The sequence below is a fragment of the Vombatus ursinus genome, unplaced genomic scaffold (genome assembly GCF_900497805.2).
Source record: "Vombatus ursinus unplaced genomic scaffold, bare-nosed wombat genome assembly UNPS02009824.1, whole genome shotgun sequence".
NCBI lineage: Eukaryota > Metazoa > Chordata > Mammalia > Diprotodontia > Vombatidae > Vombatus > Vombatus ursinus.
This window is the reverse complement of record NW_020949602.1, coordinates 986,626-1,014,099: the sequence shown is the minus strand read 5'-3', so window position 1 is coordinate 1,014,099 and position 27,474 is coordinate 986,626. Positions and strand designations below refer to the sequence as shown.

The window sequence follows — 27,474 nt, the reverse complement described above, 5'->3', positions numbered from 1 at the left end:
CATCTTATAGATGAGGAAACTGAGCAAATTACTCAGGGTCCTTCAAGATAGTAAAGAGTGATGTCAGAATTCGAATCCAGGTTCTTGATGTCAAAGGATGTGTTCTGCCAATGTACAATGCTTGCCAATGAGTTAAGGCAGGGCTTGTGCGGAGAATAATAAACTAGGGAGGGAGAGTGGAGGTGTCATCTCTAGTGGAGAGCCTCGAATGCCAGACGAATGCCCATGTCTTTAGAACACAATCAGTGTTAACAAGAGGAAGTGTTTTTTAAGAGGCAATCGGGGCTAAGTGACTTGCCCAGGGCCACACCCCTAGCAGGTATAAGTAAAGCCAGATTTGAACTCAGGTCCTCCTAACTCTAAGCCCAATGCCCTAGCTGCCCCATCAACAAGAACCTTGTTTAGCTCACATGAGAGCGGAACAGTACTGAAGACTGACGCTCAGCAAGGTTCTTCCCTCTTCAGCCCGAGTGATATTCCTACAACAGGGAACCAGTAGTGTTTTTCTGTGTGTGTCTCTCTCTTCCTCCCTCCCTCTTCCCTTCACACATCCTCCCTCCCCACAGAGCCTTCAGTGGCTCCCTATTGCCCCTAAGATAGAATACAAATCCCCCAGCTTGGCCTTTAAAGAAAGCCTAGGCAGCCTAGCTTGCACTCACTTTTTTTTTTTTCTTCTTTTCTTTTTTTTTTTACAAATACCTTAACCTCAGTTTTCCTCCTCTATAAAATGGGCATAATAACCCCTGCCTTGCTTAACTACCCAAGGTGGTCAGGTTCAAATACGTTAAACCTTAAAAAGTAAATGAGGTTACATGATGATGGTACCTTGCTTTTTATTATCATCTAGTTACTTGAGTTTTTAGCTTGGTGGATGGTAGGAAAGGTACAGATGGGCAGTCGTGAGCCATGGTCATGGACCATTCATCCAAGCAGCACTTAGTAGCCGTGATTGGAAGGGTCCCAGAGCCCATCTGGTCCATGCTGCCAGACTACAGCAGGATCATCTCTGCAGCAGCTGTGTCTGTAAGACCAGCCTTGCTCGGAGACCTCCTAAGATGGGGAGCTCACTCTCTTCACTAGGCCAAAAGGGGAGTTAGGCTTCATTCCACTTCTTGACCACATAGGCCAGTGTTTGTGCTCAGCAGATTCAAGGAAGGACTTTTCCACCAGCCTGGAATGACCTGGGCTTCAGGCCCAGCTCAATATGTGGCCCTCAGTTTACCCACCTGTGACTTTCCTTCTAGTTCTCACATTCCATATTCTTAAAAGTGCTTGGTAATTAACAGACATTTGAGCCAAATGGTTAGCGCCCTGGACTTGGAGTCAAGAAGACCCCATACCTTTACTTAGCCACATGACTGATCTTGGACAGGTCAGTTAACCTCTCCCAGACTCAGTTTCCTCATTTGTAAAATCACCATTTTATTCTCACATCTCTATAGTTATACCACCTACTTTGTCATGAGGGTCAAATACAATAACGTGTAAGTTACTTTGTAACTCAAAACTTACTATACAAAGGCAATTTGCTATTTTTGTTATTATTACTATTATTATTGGGTGCAGGTCCTGCATGAAGTGCTGGAGATTCAAAGAAAAAGCAAAACCAAGCCCTGCCCTCATGGAGCTCCCATTCTAATGGTGGAGACAATGTATATGCATTAGAACATACAAGACAAATACTAAGTGGCTGGAAAGTTACCTTAGAAGGAGTGGTGTCAGCCACTGGGGGGAAAGCAGGAAAGGCTTCCTAGAAGAGGTGAGCTGAGTCTGAACAGAAGCCAGGACTTCTGAGAGGCCCTGCTTGGAAAGGAGAGCATTCTAGGTGAGGGCACCAGTGTGTTCAAAGGCATGGAGGTAGGAGATGAGGAAAGGTCAGAGGAGGATCAGGCAGTAGTCCCATATGTCTGAGTTGGAGAGGAATCACACATAAGAAGGCTAAAAATGTTTGAATGCCAAATGGAAAATTTTCTATTTATTCCTGGGAGCAATGGGAATCATTACCAGTCAGATGGTGACTTGACAGGAGGGTCTCCAGGGGAGTGCCCCAGGGATCTAGACTTGACCCTGTGTTACTTGTGGCTTTTATCATTGACTTGGGTAGAGACAAAAGTAGCGCACTTATTAAATTAGCGGGTGACCTAAAACTAAGAAGGAATGATCAACCCACTAAATAAGAGTCAGGCTTCCAAACAATCTCAAGAAATTCAATAGGGAGAGAGATAAAGTCTTAGACTTGTTCAGAAACAAGTCGGTTTCCCAAATGAAAGATGAGAGAGGCGTGGCTAGACAGCAGATCATCTGAAGATCTGGGGGTTTTAGTGGACCACAAGCTCACTATAAGTCAGCAGGGGGGTAGGGCAGGGGGTAGGATCTCCAGCAGCCTTAAGACGGTCAGAGCTTCCTGGAAAAGAGAGCAGAGTTGTGCTGTCCTCCCTTTGCCCAACTCAGACCCCATTTGGAGTTCTGTGTTCCATTCTCAGTGATGTCATTTAACAAGATGAGCTGGAGAGTTTCCAGAGGAGGGCAGTCTAGCCTCAATGGTAAATCTAACAACAGCAATGACATTTGTGTCAGACTTTAACAGAACACTGTACATATATTATCCTATTTCAGTTCTCACAACATCCTTGTGAAATAGCTGTTGTCTTTATCCTCAATCAATTTCCTCATGAGGAAACCGAGGCACAGAGAAAGGACAAGTGACTTGCCTTAGCTCTCCCAGCCAGTCAGACTCCGCGGTAGGTTTCACACGTGGGGCTCTCTGGGCTCTGTCTAGTGCCCTCCGTCCCCTGTAGTAGAAGGGACTGAGGATAATTTAGCGTGGAGGAAAGAAGACTGATTTGGAGATCTGGCTAGTCCAGAATGACCCGAGGAAGAGAGATTCAGTTCCTTGTGATTGGCTGCTTGGGGAAGGGGAGGAAGGCAGAGGGCCGCTCTGGTCTGCCCTTTAGTGGGTGGGCTCTTTAGGTCCATTGACCCTTTCTTGCTGGGGGCAGACATTGATTGGATCACAGCTCCTGTCATTAGACACCAGTTAATTAGAGAAGGGAACGGCATCAGGCAGCCTGGGGAGAATGGGCAAAGACCCCTTGACAGGGAAGAGGCTTCTTGTTCTGGTTGAGGGTTCGAGGAAGTCCTGTGAGGGATAGTCTGCGAATCTTTCCTAGTCCTCACTTCATCAACATTGCAGTGAATTAAAGCGCAGGATTTGGGACCAAAGGACCTGTTGGGTTCAAATCCTAGTTGTCCTACCAACCAGTGTAACCTTGCCTCAGTTTCCTCATCTGTAAGTGGCTGTGCCCTAAGGACCCTTCCAACTCCAAATCTGTGACTCTGTGATTCCCGAATCAGACCAGAGCAATAGGCCCCCTTAGGACTTTGGAGACGCAGACGGTCAAAGACGGAAGGGGCCTTCGAGGACAGAATGCGAGGAGGAAGCTGAGAACGGCGAAGGCTGGCTGGGAGGGAGCCTCTGATCTTATTCTGAGAAGGATAATACATTTGCATGGCTCTTCATGCTTGACCTCCTGCCAGCCTTGTGCAGCAGGGAGGGTGGAAATGGTCGGGGACACACACACACACACACACACACACCAGTTCATGAAGGAGCAATCAATCATCAGTATCGATGGCTAATGAGCCTTCTAGCTGAACAGGACTTTGAAAGATCTTGTCAAAGGAAACACCTTGGTTCAGTAAAAGAGCAATGATAAAGTCAGAAGACCTGAGTTCGAATCCCAGTTCCCAGGTTTACTACCTGTCTGTGATCTTGGGCAAAGCATTAACCTCCCCAGGCCTGTTTCTCCATCCTTGGGTTCCACACTTCTGAGGTCTGCCTGTTAGGAGCTGTCCAGCAGTGGGAAGCATGGTGGTCATCAACGTTGAGCTCTCAGCCCTTGCACGTGCTCAGTATCAGGCTAGAGCTCATCCGCTCTGCCAGGGTGTCTCTATTGGGCCTCCCACCCTGGGTGGTGTGATTCAATCCTATAAGCATTTATCAGGCACCTACTGTAAAGACCCAAAGATGACACTGTGATGCTGTGTGGCCTTGGACAAGTCACTCATCCTCCATGGGTCTTGGACAGGAACCCTGAGGTTCCTGTGACCTTATGCCAAACAGTCCCTGTCCTCACAGAGTCTCCATTCTACTCGGTGACTTTAAGGTCCTTTCCAAATCCCACGGGTTGGGTTGAGAAGTCTTGACTTCATGGGCCAGTGCTGATGTGGAAATACGTGGGGAGTCATCAGAGGAGTACTTAGAGAGAGCTTAGGGAGAAGGTACAGACTGTCCAAGCTGGAGGGGCACCTTGGGGCCCCCAGCCTCCCAGCCATGAACGTTCACCAGTTAGACACAGGCGATTCCGGCCCCTCAGAGTTGAAAAGCCCTTCTTCCAGTTCAGAGCCGGGGCTGGTGCTGGCCACCCTTTGATCTGACTGTAGTGTCACCCGCAGGGCTGGCCACCATCACCCGCGTGGTTGGCAGCATGCCGCCGCTAAGAGCACATTCAACTGAGGTGTTGGGAGGGCCACGATTGCACTTGCTGGCTGGGCCAAATGCTGCTTTCCCTCGCTTTTAATCCCTGCTGCTGGACCTCACCGGAAACCTCCTCTGCCTCCCTGGCTCTCCTTTTTCTTCTTTTGGGTTGATTTTAAATGATCTTGTTTACATTACACCCAAGTTTCCGCTGTACAAAAGACTTGCAGGTGCAAATATGTCCTGCCTTCATTAACTTCCCCTCCCTTTCTAATTTATGTGATTTCAATTTTCCTTCCCTGTACTGTTAATTAGGGGACCCTCTAATCAGTGCCATTATCTCAGTGGTGTTCATGTTTACGAAAGCTGCTAAACAAATGCTTGCAAAATTGCTAAATGGCTAATTAATGTCTGTTAATTAAGAAAATTGCTCATGGTAACAAACCGTGCTGGCAGCCGCTAGAAAGGCGCACACTTGTTGGAATTAGTAACATGGCAGGTAGGGGAACATCTGCTCTGAGGCTCGTTCCTGACGGGAGCGAGGGAATGCCGCGTGCATGCGTGTGTGCGCTGGGGGAACGAGCCCGCATTTTGGTTCCCCCCCCCCCAGCTCTCCAGGCGCCCTTTCCCCAGCGCCCCAGCCCTCTACACACAGTCCCTGGTGGTGCCTCTTCTGCCTTTCCCGTCTTTGCTCCTCGTTCCTCCCATAAGAGACGGGGCAGTTGGACAGACAGGCCTCTCGGGGTCCTTCTGAATCCTCACGATCACTGCTCAGGCTTCTCTCCTGGTTCCAACCTTCTGTCTTCTCTAGACTCGGGCCCTCGGACATCTGGCGTCCAGTGTCTTGACGCTGATTTGAAGCCCTGGGTTCCGATCCTCTCTGCTGTTTAATCATCTCCCACCCGCCTGTCTGGATCTGTTTCCCTCTCTATCAAGAGGGTTGACCCTTTCTGACTCAGAACTCTAGTATGAAGATTCCATTTTCACATTGCGCCTGAGGAGGTGTCTGCAGAGCCCTGTACTACGGCGGTGGGAGAGTGATGCCCGAGTTCACCGCACGATAGGATCTTATCCCTTAGACGTCCCCTCCATCACTCTGCATTATTTTAAGCAGCTGGGTCATAGTGTGGAGTCCAGAAAGCATCATGAGTTTGAATCCTTCATTTATGACCTGGGCAAGTCACCACTGTCTGCCTCAGTTTTCTCACCTGTAAAATGGGGGTGAGGATTATGGCACCTGCCTCCCAGGATCATTGCGACAATAAAACACCATGTGTAAAGTGCTTTGCCATCCCAGCACATTAGCCAGAGCCAGAGGACCTGGGTCTGAATCCTGGCTCTGCTGTCACTGTGGTCTGGGCTGTCTGCCGTCTGTGCCTCAGTTTCCTTATCTGTACAATGAGCAGATCAGACAAGATCACTTCTGCATTTCTCTCTCTGCCTTTCGCTCCCTCTGTTGACCCTGTAGCGTATCAGCTATTTATCCTGTTCAGATCTGATCGGAGGTAGTGGTGTGCACTTGTCTTCTGGAGCTCTTTGCCTTCCTGTGTATTTTCAGCGCTTAATGAATGTTGCTCACACGCTCTCTCCCACCCTTTATGTAACAAGATCCCCTGACTTGGCTTGGGAAGCTGGGCCCCTTCTGGGGCCATCTGAAGAGATGGCGTCCTCCGTGGTGCCTCTGCCTCGGCGTGGCCTCTGAGCTTAGCGCGCCCACCCCCCTTGGTGGCCACCCCACAGCGTAACGTCAGGGCCCACTGCTGTGTGGGCAGGGTCCGGGGCCGGGACTAGGGGTGAAGTGGGGAAGAAGGGGAGGGGGAGGACAAAACCCAACGGGGGGGATGACGGGGCTTCCTAGCCTCCATGCATAGTGAGCATGATGTGGGTAAAGAAGGTGACTTCTGTGAGCAGTTCGTCTTGGGGCAGTTAGTGCTGCTCTTTATAAAGGAGGTCCCCCCCCCCCCAATTCAGATCAGTCGGCTCATCCCAGACGGAATGTTTCCAGCCGCAAGTTAGGCTGGGTGTATGGGGGGGAGCTGGTCTTTTGGGGAAAAGTGACCCAGCCTGAGGACTCCATCTCCATCTCAATTTCTGTGGGGTGGACGTCAGGACCACCACCCCCCACCCAAATAAAGCTCCAGTTTTGTGAGTAAGGGGGCCGATCTGGGTTCGGACCACGTGTCTCTGTCTGTCTCTCTTCCCTCTGTCTCTGAGTCTCACCCCAAGGTATTGGTCATGGCAAACTCGGAAAAGGATGTTTCCTGGGAAAGTTTTTCTCCCCGTATGGTTTGAACAGTGTGGTCTGTTTTCTTTCGATTGCTTGATTTTTATTTGTTGTTTTTTTTTTTAATCCTTTATTAATGTGTTTGTCGATCTTGATTTTATTTCTTTTTCCTTCTCAATGGCCAGCCAGCTGGTGATTTTAACGAACCAACGAGCCCCCATCACTCCACTTCCTCCCCCGACAAACAGAGCCAACACGTGCCCCCCCCGATCCCCCCCACCTTGGTTGTCTTTTTTTTTCTTTGTTTTTTTGTTTGTTTTGTTTTCATTAAGCTTTTTTCTGCGCTTCTCCGTGTGCTACGATCTATAACCTCCTTCTACTGTCTGACCTCGCAGGGTCCTCCGGGTTCCCAGCCCTCGCCCCACGCACAGCCTGCACCACACAATGCTAACAGCATGATGGGACCCCACAGTCAGGTAAAGGACATGTAGCTCTGCCCAGGGCGCCTGGGGAGTAAAGAAACAAAGAAATGGAAAGAAACCATTGGTTTCCCCCCCCATCCCACTGAGTTTTGCTCCGCTGAGACCAATTCTTTTTAACCAAGAAGACTCTGCAGGAGTTAGCACCTTCCCTCCTCGGCCTTCCTCCCAGCTCTGAGCCAGGCCCTCACAGAAGGACCCCCCCAGCCTTGTCGGTGGCCCCTTCCCACACCCCACCCTGTGTGTGTTCTCACTCCCTTTTTGGGGACTGGGTCCCCCCTTCAGCTGCATACGCTGGCCTCTCCTCCTCGCTCCCCCGCCCCCGCTCAGAAAGCTTCTTGTGGGCTCCTTTCGCGGTAGGCTGTCCCGTTGTGCCCCCTGCCCCCCACTCCTGTCCCCCGGTGGTTCTCATGTGTTCGTATGTATGTGCGCGTGCGCGTGCGTGTTTGGCTTCATTTGCGGGTTTTCGACTTTCATTTCAATTTGGTTTTTTGATTTTTTAAAGACCTTTTTTTCTTTTTGTTTTTGTTTTTTTGCCCTCGCCAACAGTAGCAGAGGGTCTCCCCATCTGAACCTCTGCCCCTAGCCCGGCTCCCCCAACATCCTTGGTTTATCTCAGCCACCTCTCCTTGAGGCCCATCTCCAGGCCCAGGAGAATTAAGCCTTGGGGCACAGCAGCCCGAGCCTGGAGGTCCACCTTCTCTTTGGCGGCTGTGACAGTGTGTCCCCCCACCCCCGCCCCCCTCCGAAGGTTTTCTGGTAGAAGGAAAGAGGCAGCCATAAAAGAGCGAGTGAGAAAGAAAGCTGAGAGCAAGGTGTTGCCAAACCCACCGTAGCCGAGCCTACCTGATGAGCCACTTCTCTTCGTGCACGTGCTCTGAATACAGGCTGTCATTGAATTAATTTCCTGTAATTACAGCCCTTTATGTCACCACGATATGCAGGCGGCCCCAGGCCCCCCATCAGAATGGGAAACCAGGTACGTACGGTACCTCTCTTTGCCTCCTTCCTTTCGCTTGCCGGGGTGGTGGTCGTGGTGATGGTGGAGATGCTGGGGTCGTCCGGCCACTTTGGCATGGAGGGAAGGGAGCGGGCCAAGCTGGAGGGAGAGAGGTGGGCATCCACATTCATTGAGGGAGAGGCAGCTCTCTTTGGAGCTCCCAGAGTCCCAGGAGAGAGAGCCAGGGCCCCCCCAGGGGTCATCTGGTCCATGCCCATATTTTACAGATGGAGAAACTGAGCCCCAGAGAGGAGAGATGGATAGGTCAGAAATCTGGGGCTCGAAAGCACCTTGGTGGTCATCTGGTCCATTCCCTTTATTTCACTGAGACCAGAGAAGAAAATTGCCTTTAAATCAGAGATTTAGAGCTGGAAAAGAATTTGGTGATCATCCTGGCCATGCCCCTTACCTGGCACATAGTAGGTGCTTAATAGAAACTGAGAGTCTCAGAGAGGGCAAGTGATGTATAAAGTAGAAATAAAAACTCCGAGGGACCCTGGAGACCATCTAAACCAGAGCTTCTTAACCTGTTTGGTCTCAAGACCCTTTTACGCTCTTAAAAATTGCTGAGGACCCCCCGCATCCAGACCTTTTCCAATTCTTAATACGGAAAATGCCTATAGGTGTGTGTGCACGTGAGTCTTAGGAGTATTAGGAAAACAGTTTTGGCTCACCGACTCCCCTGGAAGAGCCTTCAGACTGTACTTTGAAAACTGCCTGCTTTTACAGATGAGGAAACTGAGGCCTCTAGAGGTCATGTGACTTGGGCTGGGTTCACATAGCTCCTCAGTGTCAGGGCTGGGATTCAAAACAGGATCCTTTGACCTAAATCCGAGGCTTCTGTTTGTTTTCGAGGGGAGGACGCAGAGATATCTCCTGAGGACAGGGGGCATGGCCCAGGGTCACCCAGTGAATGGGTTGGTTTGATTTCTCTCTCCCATTGTCTCTGTCTGTCTGTCTCTCTATCTCTCTCTCCTCAGCTTTCTGTCTCTGTCTCCCACTCTGGCATTAATTCCTTCATTCTGTCGCCCTTGATAGGGCCCTGAAGGTCACCTAGTGCAGCCCTCTGCATTGTATTAGATGACAGATTTAGACCTGGTAGAGACCTTAGAGACTGTGTGTGGGGAGCCCATCTCCTTTCATTTACAGGTCAGGAAACTGAGGCTCAGAGGTGGGGGGTGATTTCCTCAAGGCCACCCAGGTCTGTCCAGGTCCTGATTGGAGATCCATTTCTCTGGTCCCTGCATCCCACGGAACATCAGAACAAGGAATGATGCTGGTCCAGCAGAGAGCCTTGGGGCCACCCTCTACCTCCAGAACTAGAAACCCTTCTGCCTTTGAAACAGCGTGGAATAGTAGTTTGAGCATTGAATGTGGAGTCAGTGGAAAGATGACCTGGGTTCACATCCTACCTCTGATAGACCATGAGGAAGCCCTTTAACCTCGGTTTTCTCATCTGTAACATGGGGGGAGAGAAGTGTTGGACTAGATTGAACACCCAGGAGGCGAATGAGAACTCCCTTCTGAAATAAGAAATGGGGAGTTTGGGGGAGACTTTAAACATAGAACCTCCATATCCCCAGTGGCTATTCTTAAGCGTGGTTTCCGTTTGGCTCTAACGTGTGTTCCAGAGCTCCCTGGGTCCCTGGGGTTCTAGGCCCACTCCGACACGCACCTCTGCTCTCAGGAACAGCCTCCCGGTGCTTCCAGGGCCTTGTCACTGGGGAAATGCCCTGGTGGGCTGTGGTTGGAGCAGGCGGTTTTATTCTCCTTCTGACAGCTTTTTCATTGATTTGGTAAAGACCTTTTATAGAGTGAATGAGTAAAGCGGATACCCAGTCCTAGCGATGGCTGATAACATCTCCTGGTTCCGTAGCCCTTTGAGGATCCCGGGAGCGTAGATTGGGGGCTGTCTTATCCAAGCCTGTCATTGACACAGGAGGTAACTGAAGCCCATGGATTTAGGTGACTCGCCCAAGGTCTCACAGGTGGTGTCAGCGGTAGGATTTGAACCCAAGTCCTTGGGGTCTCGAGTCCAGCCCATCCCTCTGTATCCGCTGACTCCAGTGAGCCTGGGGGTGTAGGAAGGCTTCTCTCAATGAGATCCTGGGGATTTGTGTTGCAAGAGGGCTTTGGAGAGAGCTGGCCCATAGGAAGACAGATGCCCCCAGACCAAATGGTCCCTTTGGGAGAGCGTAGAGATCTGTGACCTTGGGCAGGCTCTGGTCTGGCCCAGAGCTTGTTAGAGACCCTGCCTCCCCCCAGACACTTGTTCTTCAGAGTCCTAAGGTGTAGATGTCTGCAGAAGTGGAGGGGGCATGAGCATACAGGTGATAGAACTAGACGGAACCTCAGAAGAGTGCGCATAGTACACAGTGCCTGGCACCTAGTAAGTGCTTAATGTTTACTGAATTGAGTGTCAGAGCTGGGAGGAGCCAGCTGGATATATAACTGCAGATTATATGTGGATCTGGGTATCTGAGCAGTATTCTTGAGACTTAAATCTCTATATATTAAGCACCTACTATTTATGTGCATAAAATCACTTCTTGATATATCAAAATATTATACACTCATTATAATATGTAGCTGCAATTTATGATAGACATATACTAGGTGCCTAATCAGTGCTTATTGATTTATTTTCTGTTCTATTCAGCAAACATTAAATACCTCCTAAAGACTGGGCACCGGGCTAGGCACCGGAGATACAAAGGCATTAAGTCAAACCATCCCCCACACTCTGGTCTAGCTTGGGGAGGCAATGTATGTACAGCTAGGAATCATTATGAATCAAGAAGAAAGCTGGGGTGTGGGGAAGGACAGGGAAGGCTGCTCCTGAGCTTGGACTCTTAAGGAAGCCAGGGGTACTCCAAGGGCCAGGTGAGGAGGGTGGGAGCATCCTGGGCAGGAACAGCCAGGGCTTTTTGCAAAAGGCAACCCAGTTTTTCTCCTCTTCCACATTCTTGCACCACCAGGCTTCTAATTTTTCTAGCGTAGACAGGCAAAAGCTTTGGTTGGGCACCAGCTGTGGGACTTATCCATTCCCTCTTCCTCAGAGCCTTAACTTTCCTCATCTGTAAAATGGGAATGATCATGATCACAGTTCTCCCTTAGCCCACCTGGCCATTCTGAGGCTCCAGTGAAACATCCCCTCTGTCAGTCATCATTATTTTCAATGTATTTGGACACATTGTGACTGAGAGGTTACGCCTGACGGGTGCTCCCCAGTATCTTTACCAGAGCCATTTGTTGTGACTGCTTTGATGGGAATCCTTTTGGGGGGGAGGCGATGGTGCTGTTGGCAGGAGGCAATCCTCAGGCATTTATTAAGCACCTACTGCGTGCCAGGCATTAGGCATTGAGGATACGAGTCCAAACAATGAAACGATTTACGTGCCACGGGAGGAGTGTGTGGTGCCTTGGAACAAAGGCTGAAGCTGGCCTCAGAAAGTATGGGTTCAAATCCTGCTTCTGCTCGTTGACTCTCTGTCTGATGTTGGACAAATTGCCAAACTTGCTTGGGCCTCAGGTGCCTAAAGTAAAATTGGAGGGGCAGCTAGGTGGCGCTACAGTGGATAGAGCGCTGGCCCTGGATTCAGGAGGACCCGAGTTCAAATGTGGCCTGAGACACTTACCAGCTGTGTGACCCTGGGCAAATCATTTCACCCCAACTGCCTCCAAATAAAATAAAAGAGGAGTCAGGCTAGATGGCCCCTGAGGTCAGATGGCCAGATCTCGGTCCATGATCTGTCCCTCAGTGCAGCAAAGTGCTTTGAGTAGTGAGTTCCCCATCCCTGGAGTAGGGAGGTTGGACCTCCGCTTGCTGGGACGTCGACCAGATCAGAGGCGTCAAAACTCTGCCGCTTGGCCTCAGTGGCCGTAAAGGTTCTAGATCATCCAGCGATCCCAGGAATGGAGCCCCTCACCTAAGCAGGAGCATCGCGAATTCTAATCCTGCCTTGGTTTGGAGAGCCACCACGGAGAGCTCTGCTCAGTCCCTTGGGTTTTTCCCCATAAAGTAGAATCCGTCTTCACCAGGAGACGGGATGCTGGGGTGGGGGCGAGGCCAAAGGCTGTAGGACTTCCTGGGCACCGAGGTTGCAGATAGCCGGCTTTTGACTCGCTGGGTTATTGGTGCGGGATGTGACCTTCCTGTCTGTCCCCACAGAGTGCCAGGTGCAAGAGCCCAGAAAAGACTCCAGGCTTTATAAGTGACGGGGCCATTATTAGCAAGATTCTCACACACTCTCTGCCTGAGGCTAGCTGGGGTGAGGGGGTGATTTCAAGCCAGAGCCCGGAGGAGACGCCTGGTCTGCCCGTCCAGGGAGATAAACCGGATTTAGCCTGGCACCAAAGGATGGTGCGCTCATCCTTGCCGATGCACAGGTGCCCTGTTTTTGAAGAGGGGTTGGCTGCTTAATGATGATCTAGTGGTCCAAGCTTCAGGGTGCCATCTGTTAGGAAAAGGCGGCTGGCTTAGCCCCTTGGCGGAGCCATACTCCCACCTGCGTGGATCTCAGTTTCCTTTTCTGTCAAATGAGACATTGGACCAGCCCTGAGTCAATGCACCTGTACGTGGGAAGGACTAGAACAGAACCCCCTGCAGCTAGAACCTCCCCAGGGAGACGGGTCAGCTGTTTGTGCCGGCACCGATGCCCTTAGCGCAGTCATTAGGGTCCCCCCGCCCCAGGGTCGTTCCCTCCCCCTGTTTGCATCTGCTGTCTCTTTCAGCCCCCCGGAGGAGTTCCCGGCACACAACCATTACTGCCCAACTCAATGGACCCGACGCGACAACAAGGTATGCCCGGCCGGGAGCGTCCAGCAGGGTGCTGGGGGGGACACGCAGCTGCTGTCTGCTCCTCATGGGCGGCGCCTCGACCTCGGGCCCTTCGTCCCCCCTTAATGCCCCATCTTCTTTCTTTTCCCTTGCAGGACACCCCAACATGGGAGGCTCAATGCAAAGAATGAACCCCCCACGAGGAATGGGCCCAATGGGTCCTGGCCCACAGGTAACCTTGTCTCCCATCACCATCTCATTCTAACGTAGACTTGAGATTGAAGCAGAGAGGCAGAAGACGCCGAGGCCGGGACGGAGCCTCGGCGTCCCCCAAGAGTGGGGGCCGGCATCTCTGGGGGCGGCCTGTGGTCTAGGCCGGAGAGCAGAAGGGATGTGGGGTAGAGACAGAAGTCAGTCGTGGCGATGGTGCAAATGAAGGCCACTGTAATGGATGACAGAGGGGACCGAGCCCACCTCGCAGGCTCTGGCCGGCCAAGGCCGGCTCCGTGGCGTGCAGGGAAAGGGCCTTCCCAGCCTCTCTTGCCGCCCCATCTCCATCTCCCATAATAATGCATGTTCGCTGAACTCCTGCCCTCTGGAATTCTCATCTCCATGGTAGATCTGAATTTGGCAACTTCCTGTCACCTCGCCATCCGCCCCTTCCTGGTAATCCCTGGAAAGTAAGCGAGCGAGGTCCGCTGGCGATGGTGATGACTCTTCATCTGAGAGAGGGAAGCCTTTCTCCGGGATGAGGCCGAGACGCTCTTGCCCCTTCTGCCAGAACCGGGTGGTATCTCCCAGGCTCCCTCCGCCCGGAAGCTGGTTTTCCCTGGCCTTGGCTTAAGCCCAGAGATGGGATTTTCCATCCCCCATTTGACGAGCTTTACCGGGCCACGCCCTGCCGGTGCTGCTGCCTTTCAGGGGGAGCTGGGAATGGGTCTTCTCGGGTCTCCTCATGGAACGTGTCTCATCTGTTAAGAGGCAGGTGGTATCTCCAGCTCTATCTGCGGCAAGCCAAGGCCACTGCTGCCATCTTAACCCTTGAGCTCAAGCATTGGTGGTGGTGGTGAGGGCTGGTGAAGGGGGCATTCTTATTGCTGCCCAGGAGAACTCTCTCTAAAAAACCAGTTTCATGGTTTGTACGCCCCTGTGAGGATCATCGTACATCCCTGACCCACATCATTTTGCAGAAGGGAAAACTGAGGCACAGAAAGGGGGATCGTCTTGCCAAGAAGATTGTTATTACTCAGTTGTTTGGTCGTGTCTGACTCTCCATGACCCCTTTTGGGATTTTCTTGGCAAAGATGCTGAAGTGGTTGGCCATTTCCTTCTCTAGCTCATTTGACAGAAGAAGAAACTGAGGCAAACAGTGACTTGCCCAGGGTCACACAGCTTACAAGTGTCTGAGGCAGGATTTGAACTCAGGAAGACTCATCTTCCTGGTCTCTTCCCAACACTTTCTCCTTTGGGCTACTATGACTTAGAACTGACAGTCCTGGGTTCAAGTCTTGTCTGTCCCCTCAGGAAAGTCATTTAATCTCCCTAAGTGGGCCTGGGTTTCCTAATCAGTAAATAAGGATTTTGGACTAAATAACATACAGAGTCCCTTCCCCTTCTAAATCTGTGATCCCATGACTGGGGTTCTTGCCACATATCCATTCTGTCCTCCCCTTCTCTGGCCCTCAGTTTTTTCATGTATAAAGTCAGGATGATAGAATCGTAGAACCAGAGGGATCTATCTTCATTTTATTCCTTTTCCTCCTCTCTCCCTCCCTGCATTTTGGCTGGATGCTCTAAACCGGTTTGAAGTTTTGAAATTTTACTGGTTTTTGTCCTTTGCCTCTAAGAGAAAGTGGGCGAGGGTGTGGTTTTAGGAAGGGGGGGTGAATGTTCCCCTGCCCGCCCTCAGCAAAGCTGGCTTCCAAGCTAAGGATAATAGAGGCGGGCCAGGCTCCCAGTCTACCTGGGTGGTCATGGGTGTGTCCTCTCTAGCCAGAGAAAAGACCCCAGATTTCTTCCACGGGGCCCCTTAGCAGAGAGCCCTCTTCACTTGCCGGAGCCAACACGCTTTCCTCCGCTTGGGCTGATGCCCATCCCACCTTGCCAGGCCTGTGCATGATGTGACATCTTTCCATCTGGGCTGGATCTGCAAAGGCTGGCGTTCTGCTCGGGCCTTGAAGGATGCTCCTCTGTGCCCCCAGGAGGCTTCAGAGTGGGCCTTGGGAGGAAATTCTTCCTAATGTGACGTTTCCTTTGACCCATGTGGAAACTTTAACCCTCCCCCACCCCCTGACCTTTCTGCAGTGTCCTCGGTTATGACCGGAGGCGTCTGAGGAGAGTAGAATGGACGATTCGGGGCAGGAAGGGCCTGAGACAGTCTTAGTCCAATTCTCATTTTACAAATGAGGAAACTGAGGCCCTGAGAGTTAAAGCGACTTGCTTAAGGGAACTAAGATCACAGGAGAAGAGAAATCAGCAGACTGAGGATTCGCACTCAGATCCTCTGACTCCAAGTCAGGCTCTTTTCATGAGGTCACCGTTTGAGGAAAAATTAGTCTTTAGCTTAGCAATAATCCTCGGGTTGGGACTGAGCATGTGCGATGATTCCCATAAGCCTCCGTGAGTCCTGAGGCTTCAGCATTTTTCAGAGGCGTGCGTGCGTGAGTGATACACAGACAAGAGGAGAGAGGGAGAGACGTAAAGTGTTCCTATCCAGGCATCCTTAGATCAGAGAGTCTAGCCCTGGCAGAGATCTCAGTCCATCCAGACCAACCCGCCCATTCTCAGAGGAGAGAACCGAGGCCCGGCCCAGTGACACGATTTGCCCAAAGGTATCGAGGTTCAGGGGCTCCTCGATGGAGATCCTTAATCCTCGTCTCGCAGAAGAAGGAACGGCCCAACAAGGAGCGTGACTTGGCCCGAGTCACTTGGGGCATTGGCGGTAACTCCAAGGCCTGGCCCCTTCCATCCAGACAGAACGTACAGAGCCCCTCCCGTGAGCCCAGAACCTTGCCCCGCTCCTCACGCCTGTAGTCTTTCCTTGACCGCCTTCCTTCGGGGTAGCTGGTGGGGGTCCGGAAACTCCAAGGCCTATCTGAGGCTGGCAAAGGGGCAATCGACCCAGGAAAGGGATCTCCTGGAAGCCGTGGGTTACTTCGCGCCCCCAGAGGACTCTGCTGCGGCCTTGGAGCCTTTGATGGGAAAGCCCCATCCCACAGAAGAAGGCCTCCTTGCCCGGGGCGTGGCGGCAAGGTCTCATCTAGTCAGAGACAACACCAGGGTGCTTAGAGATTCGGAAGAGGATTGTCTGGTCCTGGAGGCCACCTTCCGCCTCTCCTCGCCTCCCCTGAAGCAGGAATCTGCCCAAGGATGGGATTCCCCAGGAGCTGGCCTGCAGACCCTCCTGTGGGGACGGGAAGGCCTCATCTCTGCCAACTGCACCCATTGTTCTGCGCCCTGCCCTCAGCCCGAGAAGGGCAAGTCTCATTCCTTGTCTTTGAGTGGGCCCTTGGAACACCTGAAGACAGCCGTGATGTCGACCCACCCCCCGACGTGGAGAAGTGGGGCCGGGAGGGGCCACCCAGGCCAACCCTCTCCTTTACAGAGAAGGACACTGAGGCCCAGAGGGGGATCACAGGCTCGGGTTTGGTTAGAAGGATGATCTGATCCAGCCTTCTCATTTTACAGAAAAGGAAACTGGGTCTGAAGAGAAAAAATAACTTAGGGCCATGATTCTACAGCTGGAAGGGCCCCCGGAGACAATCGAGATGAGGAAACTGAAGCCCAGGGAGGTTAAGGGACTTGCCTTCAGGACCAGCCAGTAGAATAGAACAGGATCGGAACCCAGATCTCAGAACTCCAAGTATAGGACTCTCTCCTCTCCATCACATAAGCTTCAGTAGCAACATTCCCCACTTACAGATGTGAAAACTGAGGCACATAAGGAGAGGTTAACTGTCTTGCCAAGGGTCACCCTACTAAGTATCTGAGACAGGATTTGAACTCGGGTCTTTGTGAAGCATGTCCAGTTCCTTTTGCTGTTGTTTGGCTCCTGTCTCCTTCCTGTCCTGGTCACTCTCATTCGTCAGTGTCAGAGGAGGACCAGGAGGAGCATCCAGAGGGTCTGGGGGACTCCCGCGGGCGTTTCTTAAGCATCACTTCCCTAGAACAGGGTGCGACCTGTCGCTCGTTGAAACTTCCAGTGGTTCAATCCAATGGGTAAATGAATGAGGTCCTGGCCTGGCCACCCCTGACTCAACCTCCCCCCAGCCTAGCCTATTATTAATAAACCAGGACCAAGGGATGTGAGGAGAGATCATGATAGAGCGAAAAGAGAACAGAGTCTGGCTCAGGATTTGAACCTGGGTTTCCTTAGCTCAAGTCAAATCAAGAAGTATTTATTAAGCACCTACTGTATGCCAGGCACTGTGCTACATGCTAGAGATAGAAAGGCGAGAGGCAGTGCCTGCTCACCAGGAGCCCCCAGTCTAACTGGGGACATGACATGGAAGCAAGTTTGTACAGGCGAGATCAGGCAAGAGTGAACGGGGGCGCTGGGCAGAGCTGGGAGGGCATCTGGAGAGGTTTCTTACAGGAGGGGGTATGTTAGCTGGGGCTCAGGGAGCCCGAGTCTGCCTGTGTGTGTGTGTACATGTCTTGCATGAGTGGGTGTGAGCGTGCATGGGTAGGTACGTGGGGGGGGTGTGGGTGTGCACACTGTATATGTATGCGTGCGTGTGCGTGGGTGGGTGTGCGCACTGTGTATGCATGTATGGGTGTGCATGGGTAGGTCTTTGGGGGGGCGTGGTCCCACCCAGTGTCAAGGACAAGTCTGGACTTTGTAGTTTGTTCCACACTAGAACCCCTGGGGGCCATAGGCAGGCCCCTCTCCAGGCCTCAGTTTATTCCAAGGGTCTCAATCCTCCTCTCCCTCTGTCTGGCCAGATCTGGTTTTCTGTGATTATTCACGAGCAGCAGGGAGGAAGGAGGTACAAGGGTCCCTGTGGCTGCTCCTGCTCCTTCTCCTCCCAGGCAGGCCCCCTCCCTTTGTGCCTGGCTGTCATCCTAGGGCTCTCCTGGCAGGTTCTGCACCACCCACCAGGCAGCATCAATGAGCTGCATGGCCCCCGTGGGGTTAATCCCGTGTCTCCAATTTCTGCCGCCTCGCAGAATTCCTTTCTCCCTCCTACCTCCCTCCCTCCTCCCCCTGCCCCCCACTCCTCTGCTCGGTCTCTGTGGCCTAGTCCCCAGACTTGGGAGTCAGAAGACCTCCTCTGCAGGCTCTCCATTGCGGCTATGTGACCCTGCCTCCATATCCTCACCTGACAGGTGGGGATGGCCGCCCTGCTTTTATTCTCTGCCTATCAAGATGGCCACTCAGGGGATTCCCCCAAGCTCCTGCTTCTCCCCGCCCTCCCTCTCAGTTTCCTCCAGTTCTCCTGCAGGGGCCAGCCCTCCCTGGGCCACCTCATTTTGCCAGCCTCTGCAGAGAAGGGCCCCTCTCTCCTCTGCCCATCTAAGCCTCCTCTGTCCCTGAAACTCAGCTTAAAAAATCCGTCTCACTAAGAGACCTCAGAGACGTCTGTCTGGTCCATGCCACCCTTGAACAAGAATGCCCTCCAGCATGCCCAGTGACTGCCAGGCCCCCTTAGAGCCCTGCCATGATAGGGAGCTCTCCTGCCCTGTCCAGGCAGCTCTTTCCTTTAGGGCTGCTCCCAATAATATTAGTCCTGCTTTCTGGGGTCAAGCAGAAACAGACTAATAACCCACACACACACACCCCTGCGGCAGCCCTTCCCGATCCCCAGAGAGGATGCAGTGCTAGCATTTGTCCCCATTTGACACATGAGGAAACTGAGGCTCAGAGAGCAGACTTGCTTCCAGCCCTAAGAACAGCTGCTGGTGCCTGGAATCAGGAAGACCTGAGTGCAAATCCTGCCCTTAGTAACTGTATGACCCTGGGCTAGTCACTTAACCTCTGCCTATACCTCAGTTTCCTCATCCCTAAAATAGAGATAATAGCATCTTCCTCCCAGGGCGGTTGTGAGGATGAAATGAGAAGAAGCTTACAAAGTGCACTATTACCGCTTACGGTTATCATTTCCAACACCTGACGCCCAGCAAGCGTTTAATAAGTGCTGTCCATTGTTTGCCTGGGGCCACACACAGCTCACTTTAGTGGTTGTCACTGATAATAAATTGTCCACTTTTATCGTAATTGGTTATTCTATAATTAATGTTAATTAGGATCCATAATTATTCATCTAATTTATTATTCAAGCATTAGTTTTCCTTGATTATTGTCATTCTAATTGTGATTATTGTCGATAATTATTATAATTGGATATTAATATAGTAATTGATTAGTATTCATTCAGCCATTAATAAACCAACATTTATTAAGCACCACTGTGTACTAGACCTTGTGCTAGGCACCAGGGGTTACAAACATAAAAATAAGATAGCTCCTGCCTTCTTCAGGACTTGCAGTCATAGATAAATGAACAGAACACATGATTCACTTTCCTAGAGGTCAGGGCTGGTCAGCAAATGTCAAAGCTCAGACAAAGATGGGCTTTTATAAAAGCCCAGAGCTGGAAGTGATGTGGGGCCAGCCACACCCTGACCGGGAATCCCCTTCGGAGTTTCCACCTGGTAAGGAACCCTGGCAGAAGAAGACAGAGCAGCACATTCTAGGTCAAAGGACCTGGGTTCAGATCCTAGCTCCCTTAGCGACTGCCTGGGTCATCTCAGGCCAGATGCTTCCTTCTCTCTGGGGCCGTTTCCTCCTCTGTAAAAAGGCACTTTGGCCGAAAACAAGGACTATTTCACCGTTTTGGTGTCCTAGGCCCTCGTGGCAGTGTGGTGAAGCCCGTGGACCTCTTCTCAGAATCAGGTTTTGAAATGTGTGTGATAAAATACGTAAGGTTACCAATCAAAGCAATTATGTTGAAATACTGTTATAAAAAAATATATTTTTAATGGCCCCTGGATTAAGAAACCCTGGCCTAGAGGACCTTGAAAGAGCCCCTCCCCTTCTAAATCCCATGGTCACCCTCACCCAGAGCTGGGCTTTTCCCCCCCTACTCCCCCGCTGGCCTGGTGGGAGGTCAACGAGTCACAGCTTCTGGCCTAGGATTGGGCAAGGAGGCAGCAGTGATGTCTTGTGCATAAATGTATTGTGATTGGCTCCACCTCAGAGACGAAACGTTGCTGTGAAGGGAGCTTGTTTCCCTCTCAGTAGACAGGAGGAGGACCAGAGGGGCAGCTCAAATGTTTAGTATTTAGTTTGCTGAGGTGGGGGCCTCTGGGTACAAAACGCTGCATGTCCTGTCAGACTGTCTGTGCATTGGTTAATTTGGCTGGACTCCTTTTCTCTCTTTTTTCTTGTTCTTTGGAACAGGGGAAGGCTTTATGGGTAAGAGGGAGAGAAAGAATATGTGTGGATGAATTAAAGGAAGGAGAAAAAAGAAAGCATTTATTAGTTACTTACTATGTGCAAAGCACTGTTCTGAGCCCTGAGCACACAGATGGAAAGATGTGCCAGGAATGTTCTAACGCACGGGAAATCGAGCGATCCTTTTTTCTATTTTTCTACGTAAGACTCTCAGGACGCCCGTCGCATCCCTGGCGTTACGTTAGCCCATCTCACTCTCATTGTCAGTTACGGTACCCTATCATCTCCCCTTTACTCCTCCTGGAGGACCTCACCTTCCCAGAGCACTCCTCCGGGGGCTGGGGTCTCTGCACCCTTCCTCATGTTTTCTGCTCCCCAGCTGACCCTTGGTTCTCTTCACAGAATTACGGCAGCGGCATGAGACCTCCACCCAACTCTTTAGGGCCCGCCATGCCTGGAATAAACATGTGAGGCACAGCCCATCCCTAGCCTAGACCCGGGGTTGGGGGGGGGGCGCCCTGGGCTTGGGGGGCCCTGCCCCCGCTTCTCCCTGTCACTCTCTGGTAGCTTTGGGGGCATCCATCCTCACTAAGCCCCAGCCCGGTTTTCCCTTCCCTCCCCTCTGGGAGCTGTCCAGGGTGCCAGCCTTCTTTCGCTCATTGTGTTTCTCTTCTGAATTTCAGGGGCCCTGGAGCTGGCAGACCTTGGCCCAACCCTAACAGCGCTAACTCAGTAAGTCCTGGTACCTAGCCTGGCGAGGTCGGGGCTGGGGGTGGTGGGGAGGTCTAGGGGATGGCTGCCGAGCTCACTGGCAGGAGAAGGCGCACACTGCATTCCCCCCTGATTCTGTGGGATCGTTCTTGGAGAGGAGAGGTCTGGAGCTGTCCGGGGCCGCCTGGTCAACCCCTCCCCCCTCCAGAGCGGTTGTCTGAGTCACCCAGGGAGTGAAGGGGACAGGAACCCCCAGTTCCTCTGGTTCCACATCTAGCCTCTTTGCCTACTGTACCACACCGGAGCCAAACAGCCCAACAGTTGGGTCCTTAGGACATGCCAAGGTCCAGGGAAGGCCCTAAGGGCTGCTCCCACATCATTGGGCCACCCTTCTGGACTGGGAGACCTGCCCAGACGCGGAGACCAGCACTGTGCCTCTCACAGTGTGACCTTAGATATGGGCCTCAGTTTTCTTCTCTCTAGAAGGAGGGGTGGCACTGGGTTAGGGGTCCCTCTCAGCTCTGCATGGAGCTCCACCACCCCCCACCCCCTGGAGGACGTAGAAGGGCTTCCAGGTATAAGGGGATGGGGTAGGGAGAGCTGCCCCCACTTAGCTGTTACTGGGGCCCCTTGTTGCACCTGGGAAGGGTCGTCCATGGAATGGTTTGGAAGAGGGCTGGGGGCGGGGCAGTAATGAAAGTAGAATCTCCAGATCACGTTTCCTTCTCTGGAGCAGTGGGGGGGGGTGGCCCTCAGCAGCCTCTAAGACCCCTCATCTCTAGAGCAGAACCTCCTTGTGGGCAGCAGGGCCGGGGGGAGAGGACTCTTCTAACCCCCTGCCTGCCCCTTTTCAGATTCCGTACTCCTCCTCGTCACCTGGTACCTACGTGGTAAGTTCCTGACGTTCAGGGGTCAGCTGGCGTGTCTTAGGAGCAGCTCCTGTGTCCCGTCCCTTTCCCCCTGCCGCCTCAGTTCCTCCTTACCAGATGGTCTCTAGTAAGACCCCCTGCTTGAGCTTAAGTCCTGAGCTTGCACCATCCCCCTGACTGGAACCTGGGTTCGGATGCCACCCATCTTGGTGACCTCAGCCCATCTTTTCGTCGGGTCTCTGTCTCTTCTTCTGTGCAATTAGACGGCTGGCCTCAGATGGGTTGTGAGCTCCTTCCCAGCTCTAAAAGTGCTGTGATCTCTTAATTGTCTGATCTGAATTTTCTTCATCTCAACAACAGAACAAACCTTACGTTTCCTGGTCCCTTGAGCCCCGACCCATCTCTTGCAGGGGGAGGAGGCAAAGGTTTCCCGGATGAGAGCAGGGGTCAGGCCTCCTTCTCCCTATTTAAGAAGAAGGTCCCTGGTGACACACTGTCCCCACCCGCCTGCTCTCCAGGCTCTGCCCCCCTCCTTCAGGCACCAGACTGGCGCTCTGCCCGAGCCCTGTAGGAGGGGGGACCCAGAGATGAATGCTTGGCTGGGGACCAAGGTGAGCCGTTGTCGCTGACAGTGGCAGGATCTCCCCAGCCCCCTCAGGTCACTCATATGTCCTTCTCTCTCTCTCTCCAGGGACCTCCTGGCGGTGGCGGCCCCCCAGGAACGCCCATCATGCCCAGCCCTGCAGGTAATTGCCAGCAGTGCTCCCAGAGGGTGGGTGGGAACAGGGCATAGCCCGGGTGGATGAGGGCTTCCAGCCCCCAATCTCCTCCAGCCATGGGGCCGTGGTGTGGGGGTAGGGGCCAGGCTGGGCGTCAAGCCCACCCTCTGCGTGTCACTTGCCCTTTTTTCCATAAAAAGAGAGGCTTGGGTGGGATGATCCCTGGGTACCTTCTCCTCAAAATAATTCTTGCCACAGTCAGCTTTGAAGTCAGGGAGGGGGAGGGGGCAGGACCACCAGACTGTGGAGCCTGGGGTGGGAGCAGAGCTGGGGAGCCACCCATATGGGGGTGTGCAGAAGAGACAAGGGGACTTGGGGGGAGGCCTTGGCAGCTGGGGGCTCTCAGCGAACCCTTCTTTCTAGAAATCTTGCACTTTCAAATTGTAGCAGTTGGGGTCTCCCAGCTCCCCATGAATGGGGCCCCTCCATCTCCCGGCTCTCCACCTTTTCATGCATACCTGGAGTGTTCTCCTTCTGGTCCTCCACCTTCTGGCTTACTCCCAGCCTCGGCCCGGATCCCACCTTCTCCCAGAGGCCTTTGCTGGGCCTTCCCACTGCTAGGGCCTTCCCTCTGGGATCACCTCCTTTGACGCAGTCTTTGTTTTGTGTGTAGCTGTTGGGACGTTGTCTCTCCCATTAGACTGGTCACTCCTAGAGGGCAGGCCATGCTTTTCCCTTTCTGTCCCCAGACTATATTGGGCACGAGTTTGGCACATAGCAGGTGCTTCAAATGCTTGCTAACTGACTAGCCATGTGGCCCTGGAAGACTCACCTGCCTTCTCAGCCCCAGTTTCCCCAGCTATCCAGTCGGGGCTCCCTTCCGTCGAGCCCACTGAAGGGCTTATAGACTTAGGGTGATCCTTGGCTGGGGAGCCATGCCGCCTACCCCCTGGGACCCAGGGTAGGCGAGAGAGAAGTGAGTGAGCCCTCAGCTGAGACAGGAATTTGAGGATGTTCCATGTGGTGTCTGCTCTGCTTGTAAACTTGTTAGTGGGTTTTCAAATAGACATTTTAATGCTAATTGGGAGGGGAAGGAGGAGGGAGCTCCCCAGCCCCCCCTCCCAGCTGCAGGGGTAGGGCCTCGATCATCTCTCTCCCTCTCCCTCTCTCTCACTCCCTCCCTCTCTCCCTTTCTCCCCCTCCCTCTCTCTCCTTCTCTCCCTCCCCCCACCTCCTGCTGCTGCATTTTTATGAGCTCTCTGACCTACATTTCAGGCTAGGTCACAACAAAGCTCTCCATATGGCCCTGGTCCCTCCCTTCCCATCTCCCCCCAGGTTCTGGGGCGAGGTGGGGGCAGCGCCGTCTGCATTCCCTGGCCAGGGCAGCCTGGGCAGTGCCAGCGCTGTTTGCCTCCAAGTGCCCATGGCGGGCAAGGGGGGTGAGGATGGACAGGGCTGGGTTGGATAATTTTCACAGTTGAATTTTCTGTGATTAAAAACTTTGTGAATCTTCATTAAATACAAATTAGCCAGAAAATGGCAGTACTTAGAGGGAATTTTCGGTGATAAAATACAAAAGAATGGGTTCAAGTGGCATGAGTTTGTTTTAATTAAGAAATGAATTAATCACCCCCCCCCCCCCCCAACTCTTCTCCAGACTCCACAAACTCCAGTGACAATATCTACACAATGATTAATCCCGTGCCGCCCGGAGGCAGCCGGTCCAATGTAAGTCTGCTTTCTAATCATTTACATATCAGATACCATAACAAATCATAATTAACTTCATCAGCTGAGGGGAAAGCCCGTTTAATTGATTTCAACCATTTGTTACCAGAGAGAGATGAAAACAAACCCTCCAAGAGAGGATTAGCTCGGGGGTGCTTGGCGCCTGTTTGGGAGGCCAAGGGGCAGCTGGGGTACTGCCAAGACCGGGGGTCCCGGGCAGGGCCGGGCCTTTTGGGGATGGGGACCCAGCACAGGCCTGGAGGAGTGTGGAAATAACCTGATTGAATCAATGTTTATCAAGTGTATTGTGGCAGGGCAAGGCTTAGAGTCAGGGAGGCCTGTGGGAATCCCACCCTGGGCTCCCCCTGGGCCTCGGACTTCCTCAGCTGTAAAATGAGGAGCCTGGACGGACTGGGTGAGCCGAGGTCCTGGCCAGCTCTGGTCTGGGATCCTGGGGCCAGGACTCTGCTGGAAGCAGTGGGGTCTGGGGGAAGCAGGCACGGGCCCCTTTCCTGGTGGGTAAGACCCTCAGTACAGGGGGCGAGAGCAAAGCCGAGGCTGGAAGGAGGGAGAGAACACCTGAGGTGGGGAGGGAGAAGGATCCGGGAAGGCTTCAGGGAGGAGGAGGTACCTGAGCTAAGGCTTGAAGGGGAGGCATTTCATCAGGAGGCAAGGGTCCTATCTTGGAAATCAAAAGACACGGGTTCTACTCCCGGCTTTCCATTGGCTACCTGTGACCCTGGAAAGTTGCTTCCCCTTCTAGGCTTTGGTTTCCCTGCCCATGATAACTCACATTTATTACTGTGTGCCAAGCACCGTGCTAAGCACTTTGTAGTTAAGATCTCATTTGGTTGTCACCACAACCCTGGGAGGTAGGTGCTGTTACTATCCCCATTTTACAGGGGAGGAAACTGAGGCAAACAGAGGTAAAGTGACACTTATCCCAGGTAGTACAGCCAGTAAGTATCTGAGGCTGGATTTGAATGCAGATCTTTCTGACTGCAGGCCCAGTGCTCTAACCACTGAGCTAATGAGGGGATTAAACCAGAGATCTAATATTCCTTCCAACACTAAATGGGATGAGCTAGAGACTGTGAGACAGTGGCTAGAGAAGCCAAGTTGTCCCCGTGACCCACGCTGGCCCAGGCCACGCGCTGAGACCAGAATGGGCCCGTCCACATTGGAGTCAGGAGTTACCTGACCTCACCAGTCATCCCCCAGACCAGTGAAAACATACAGATAAAATCAATCCTGTGAGCACGGGTGAGTGCGGGTGAGCGTGGGATCCTCGAGGCCCCTCCGGCTGAGGGTTTCCTTGACTCACAAACCCCAGTGACTAACAGAATGTGAGCTCTCGTAGGGCAAATGCTACCTTGGTTTTGTCGGAGGCAGGATTTGAACCCAGGACTTCTCTGCCTCCAGTTCCAGCCCTCTGTCCACTTTGCCACCTATCTGTGAACCAGGCCCTTCCCTCAGGTGGCAGGAAGCTGCCCTCCATTTCCTGCGAGCCTCCTTCCTGAAGCGAATCAGAATTCACCTAAGAGAACAGGAGCGGGGAGGGGTGGTAGGATGGGGGTCTTGGCCACCATTGGTTCAGTGACTTGAACAGGAACACTTGAGTTCAAATCCTGCCTGAGACACTAGGCCTCTCTCAGCCTCAGTTTCCTCTTCTGAAAAATGGGGATAACAATGGCAGGGTTGTTGTGAGGATCAGCACTTTGCAAACCTTAAACTGGATGTTCATGACTATCCCCGGGGCGTGGCCAGGCTAAACTGCCCACCTGGAATGGGAAGGTGGGTGGGTCAACAGTTTACCTTCATCCACACACCCCTCCCTGCTCATGCTCTCCAGCAGTGTTGTGTAGGAACACTTATTAGCCTGGGGGTAGAAGATTAGGAGTTCTAGTGGGACCCCAAGCCCAACATCATCCTAGCGGTGTGGCATGGCCGCTCAACAAGGCAGTGAGTCCTGAGACTACTCCAGTGGTGCAGAGGGAGCAGAGCCATGGTCCCTCCATCCTCCGCCCTGATCAGACCACTCGGCTCAGTACTGGTTGGAGGAGCTAGGAGATTGAGTGAGAGGAGAAGGCCTGGGGAGGGGGGACAGTGGTTTTCAAGCACTTCCAGAATCGCAGGATTTCAGATTTGAAAGAGAGCGGCCCCAGCTACCCCGCAGCCCCCCATCACCTCAAATCGAAGGTGGCCTCCAGGAGCCTGGGGAGTGAGCCTTGTTCTGGGCTGGGGCCCCCAGGGCTTGGGGCATGTGTGGCAGAGGGTGGGAGAGTGCTGAGCTGCCCCCGCTTCATGCTGCCCCTTCCCTCTGTCTTCTCAGTTCCCCATGGGCCCCGGCTCAGATGGCCCCATGGGAGGTATGGGCGGCATGGAGCCCCATCACATGAACGGATCCTTAGGTAAGTAGAGGCAGGTGGGGGCGAGGGCACAATGGCATTCAGAAGCTTCTGGCTGCATTTGAAGGGGGGATGGTTTTGCTCAGAGAAAGGTGTGGGTTTGAGATTTGGGACCAGTGGTCGGCTGCTCCAGGCTTTTCCCCACCCCCTTTTTCTCCAGGAATAACAAAGACAATTCTGATGGGAAAACCAAGTGTAGACTTTACCCTTAGCTCCTTTGGTTTCCAGAGAAGGGCCTTCAAGGGAGAGCAGAGTCATTGACACAGAATGGGGTGGTGGGAGGAGCAGCTGTCTGGCAGCTGGGGGTATCCCCCTTCAGTCCTGTTAATTCACCTATAAAATGCATGGGGGGGGTGTTAATATTCTGTTCCAAGGCCCCTCCCAGCCCTGACATCCCCTGTTCTGAGGCCCCTCCCAGCCCTGACATTCCCTGTCCTGAGGCCCCTCCCAGCTCTGATACCCCTTGTCCTAAGGCCCCTCCCAGCCCTGACATCCCCTGTTCTGAGGCCCCTCCCAGCCCTGATATTCCCTGTCCTGAGGCCCCTCCCAGCCCTGACACCCCCTGTCCTAAGGCCCCTCCCAGCCCTGATATTCCCTGCCCTAAGGCCCCTCCCAGCCCTGATATTCCCTGTTCCGAGGCCCCTCCCAGCTCTGACATCCCCTGTCCTGAGGCCCCTCCCAGC

The 27,474-nt window shown here is 52.8% G+C and overlaps 1 protein-coding gene across 5 annotated transcripts in view; it reads left to right on the top strand.

Annotated features, from left to right (window-relative positions):
- SSBP3 (single stranded DNA binding protein 3) overlaps window positions 1-27,474 on the top strand; it is a 161,461-nt gene that overhangs the window by 131,396 nt on the left and 2,591 nt on the right. Inside the window, exons 6-15 of one of the 5 annotated variants that reach the window (XM_027852773.1) lie at window positions 7,097-7,177; window positions 8,100-8,159; window positions 12,915-12,981; window positions 13,116-13,192; window positions 20,759-20,823; window positions 21,040-21,088; window positions 21,922-21,957; window positions 22,628-22,682; window positions 24,313-24,383; window positions 26,716-26,794. In XM_027852773.1, coding sequence (XP_027708574.1) covers window positions 7,097-7,177; window positions 8,100-8,159; window positions 12,915-12,981; window positions 13,116-13,192; window positions 20,759-20,823; window positions 21,040-21,088; window positions 21,922-21,957; window positions 22,628-22,682; window positions 24,313-24,383; window positions 26,716-26,794 — 640 coding nt within the window. The remainder of the gene's footprint in view (window positions 1-7,096; window positions 7,178-8,099; window positions 8,160-12,914; window positions 12,982-13,115; window positions 13,193-20,758; window positions 20,824-21,039; window positions 21,089-21,921; window positions 21,958-22,627; window positions 22,683-24,312; window positions 24,384-26,715; window positions 26,795-27,474) is intronic. The other 4 variants (XM_027852774.1, XM_027852776.1, XM_027852775.1 and 1 more) reach the window with 4 other exon arrangements.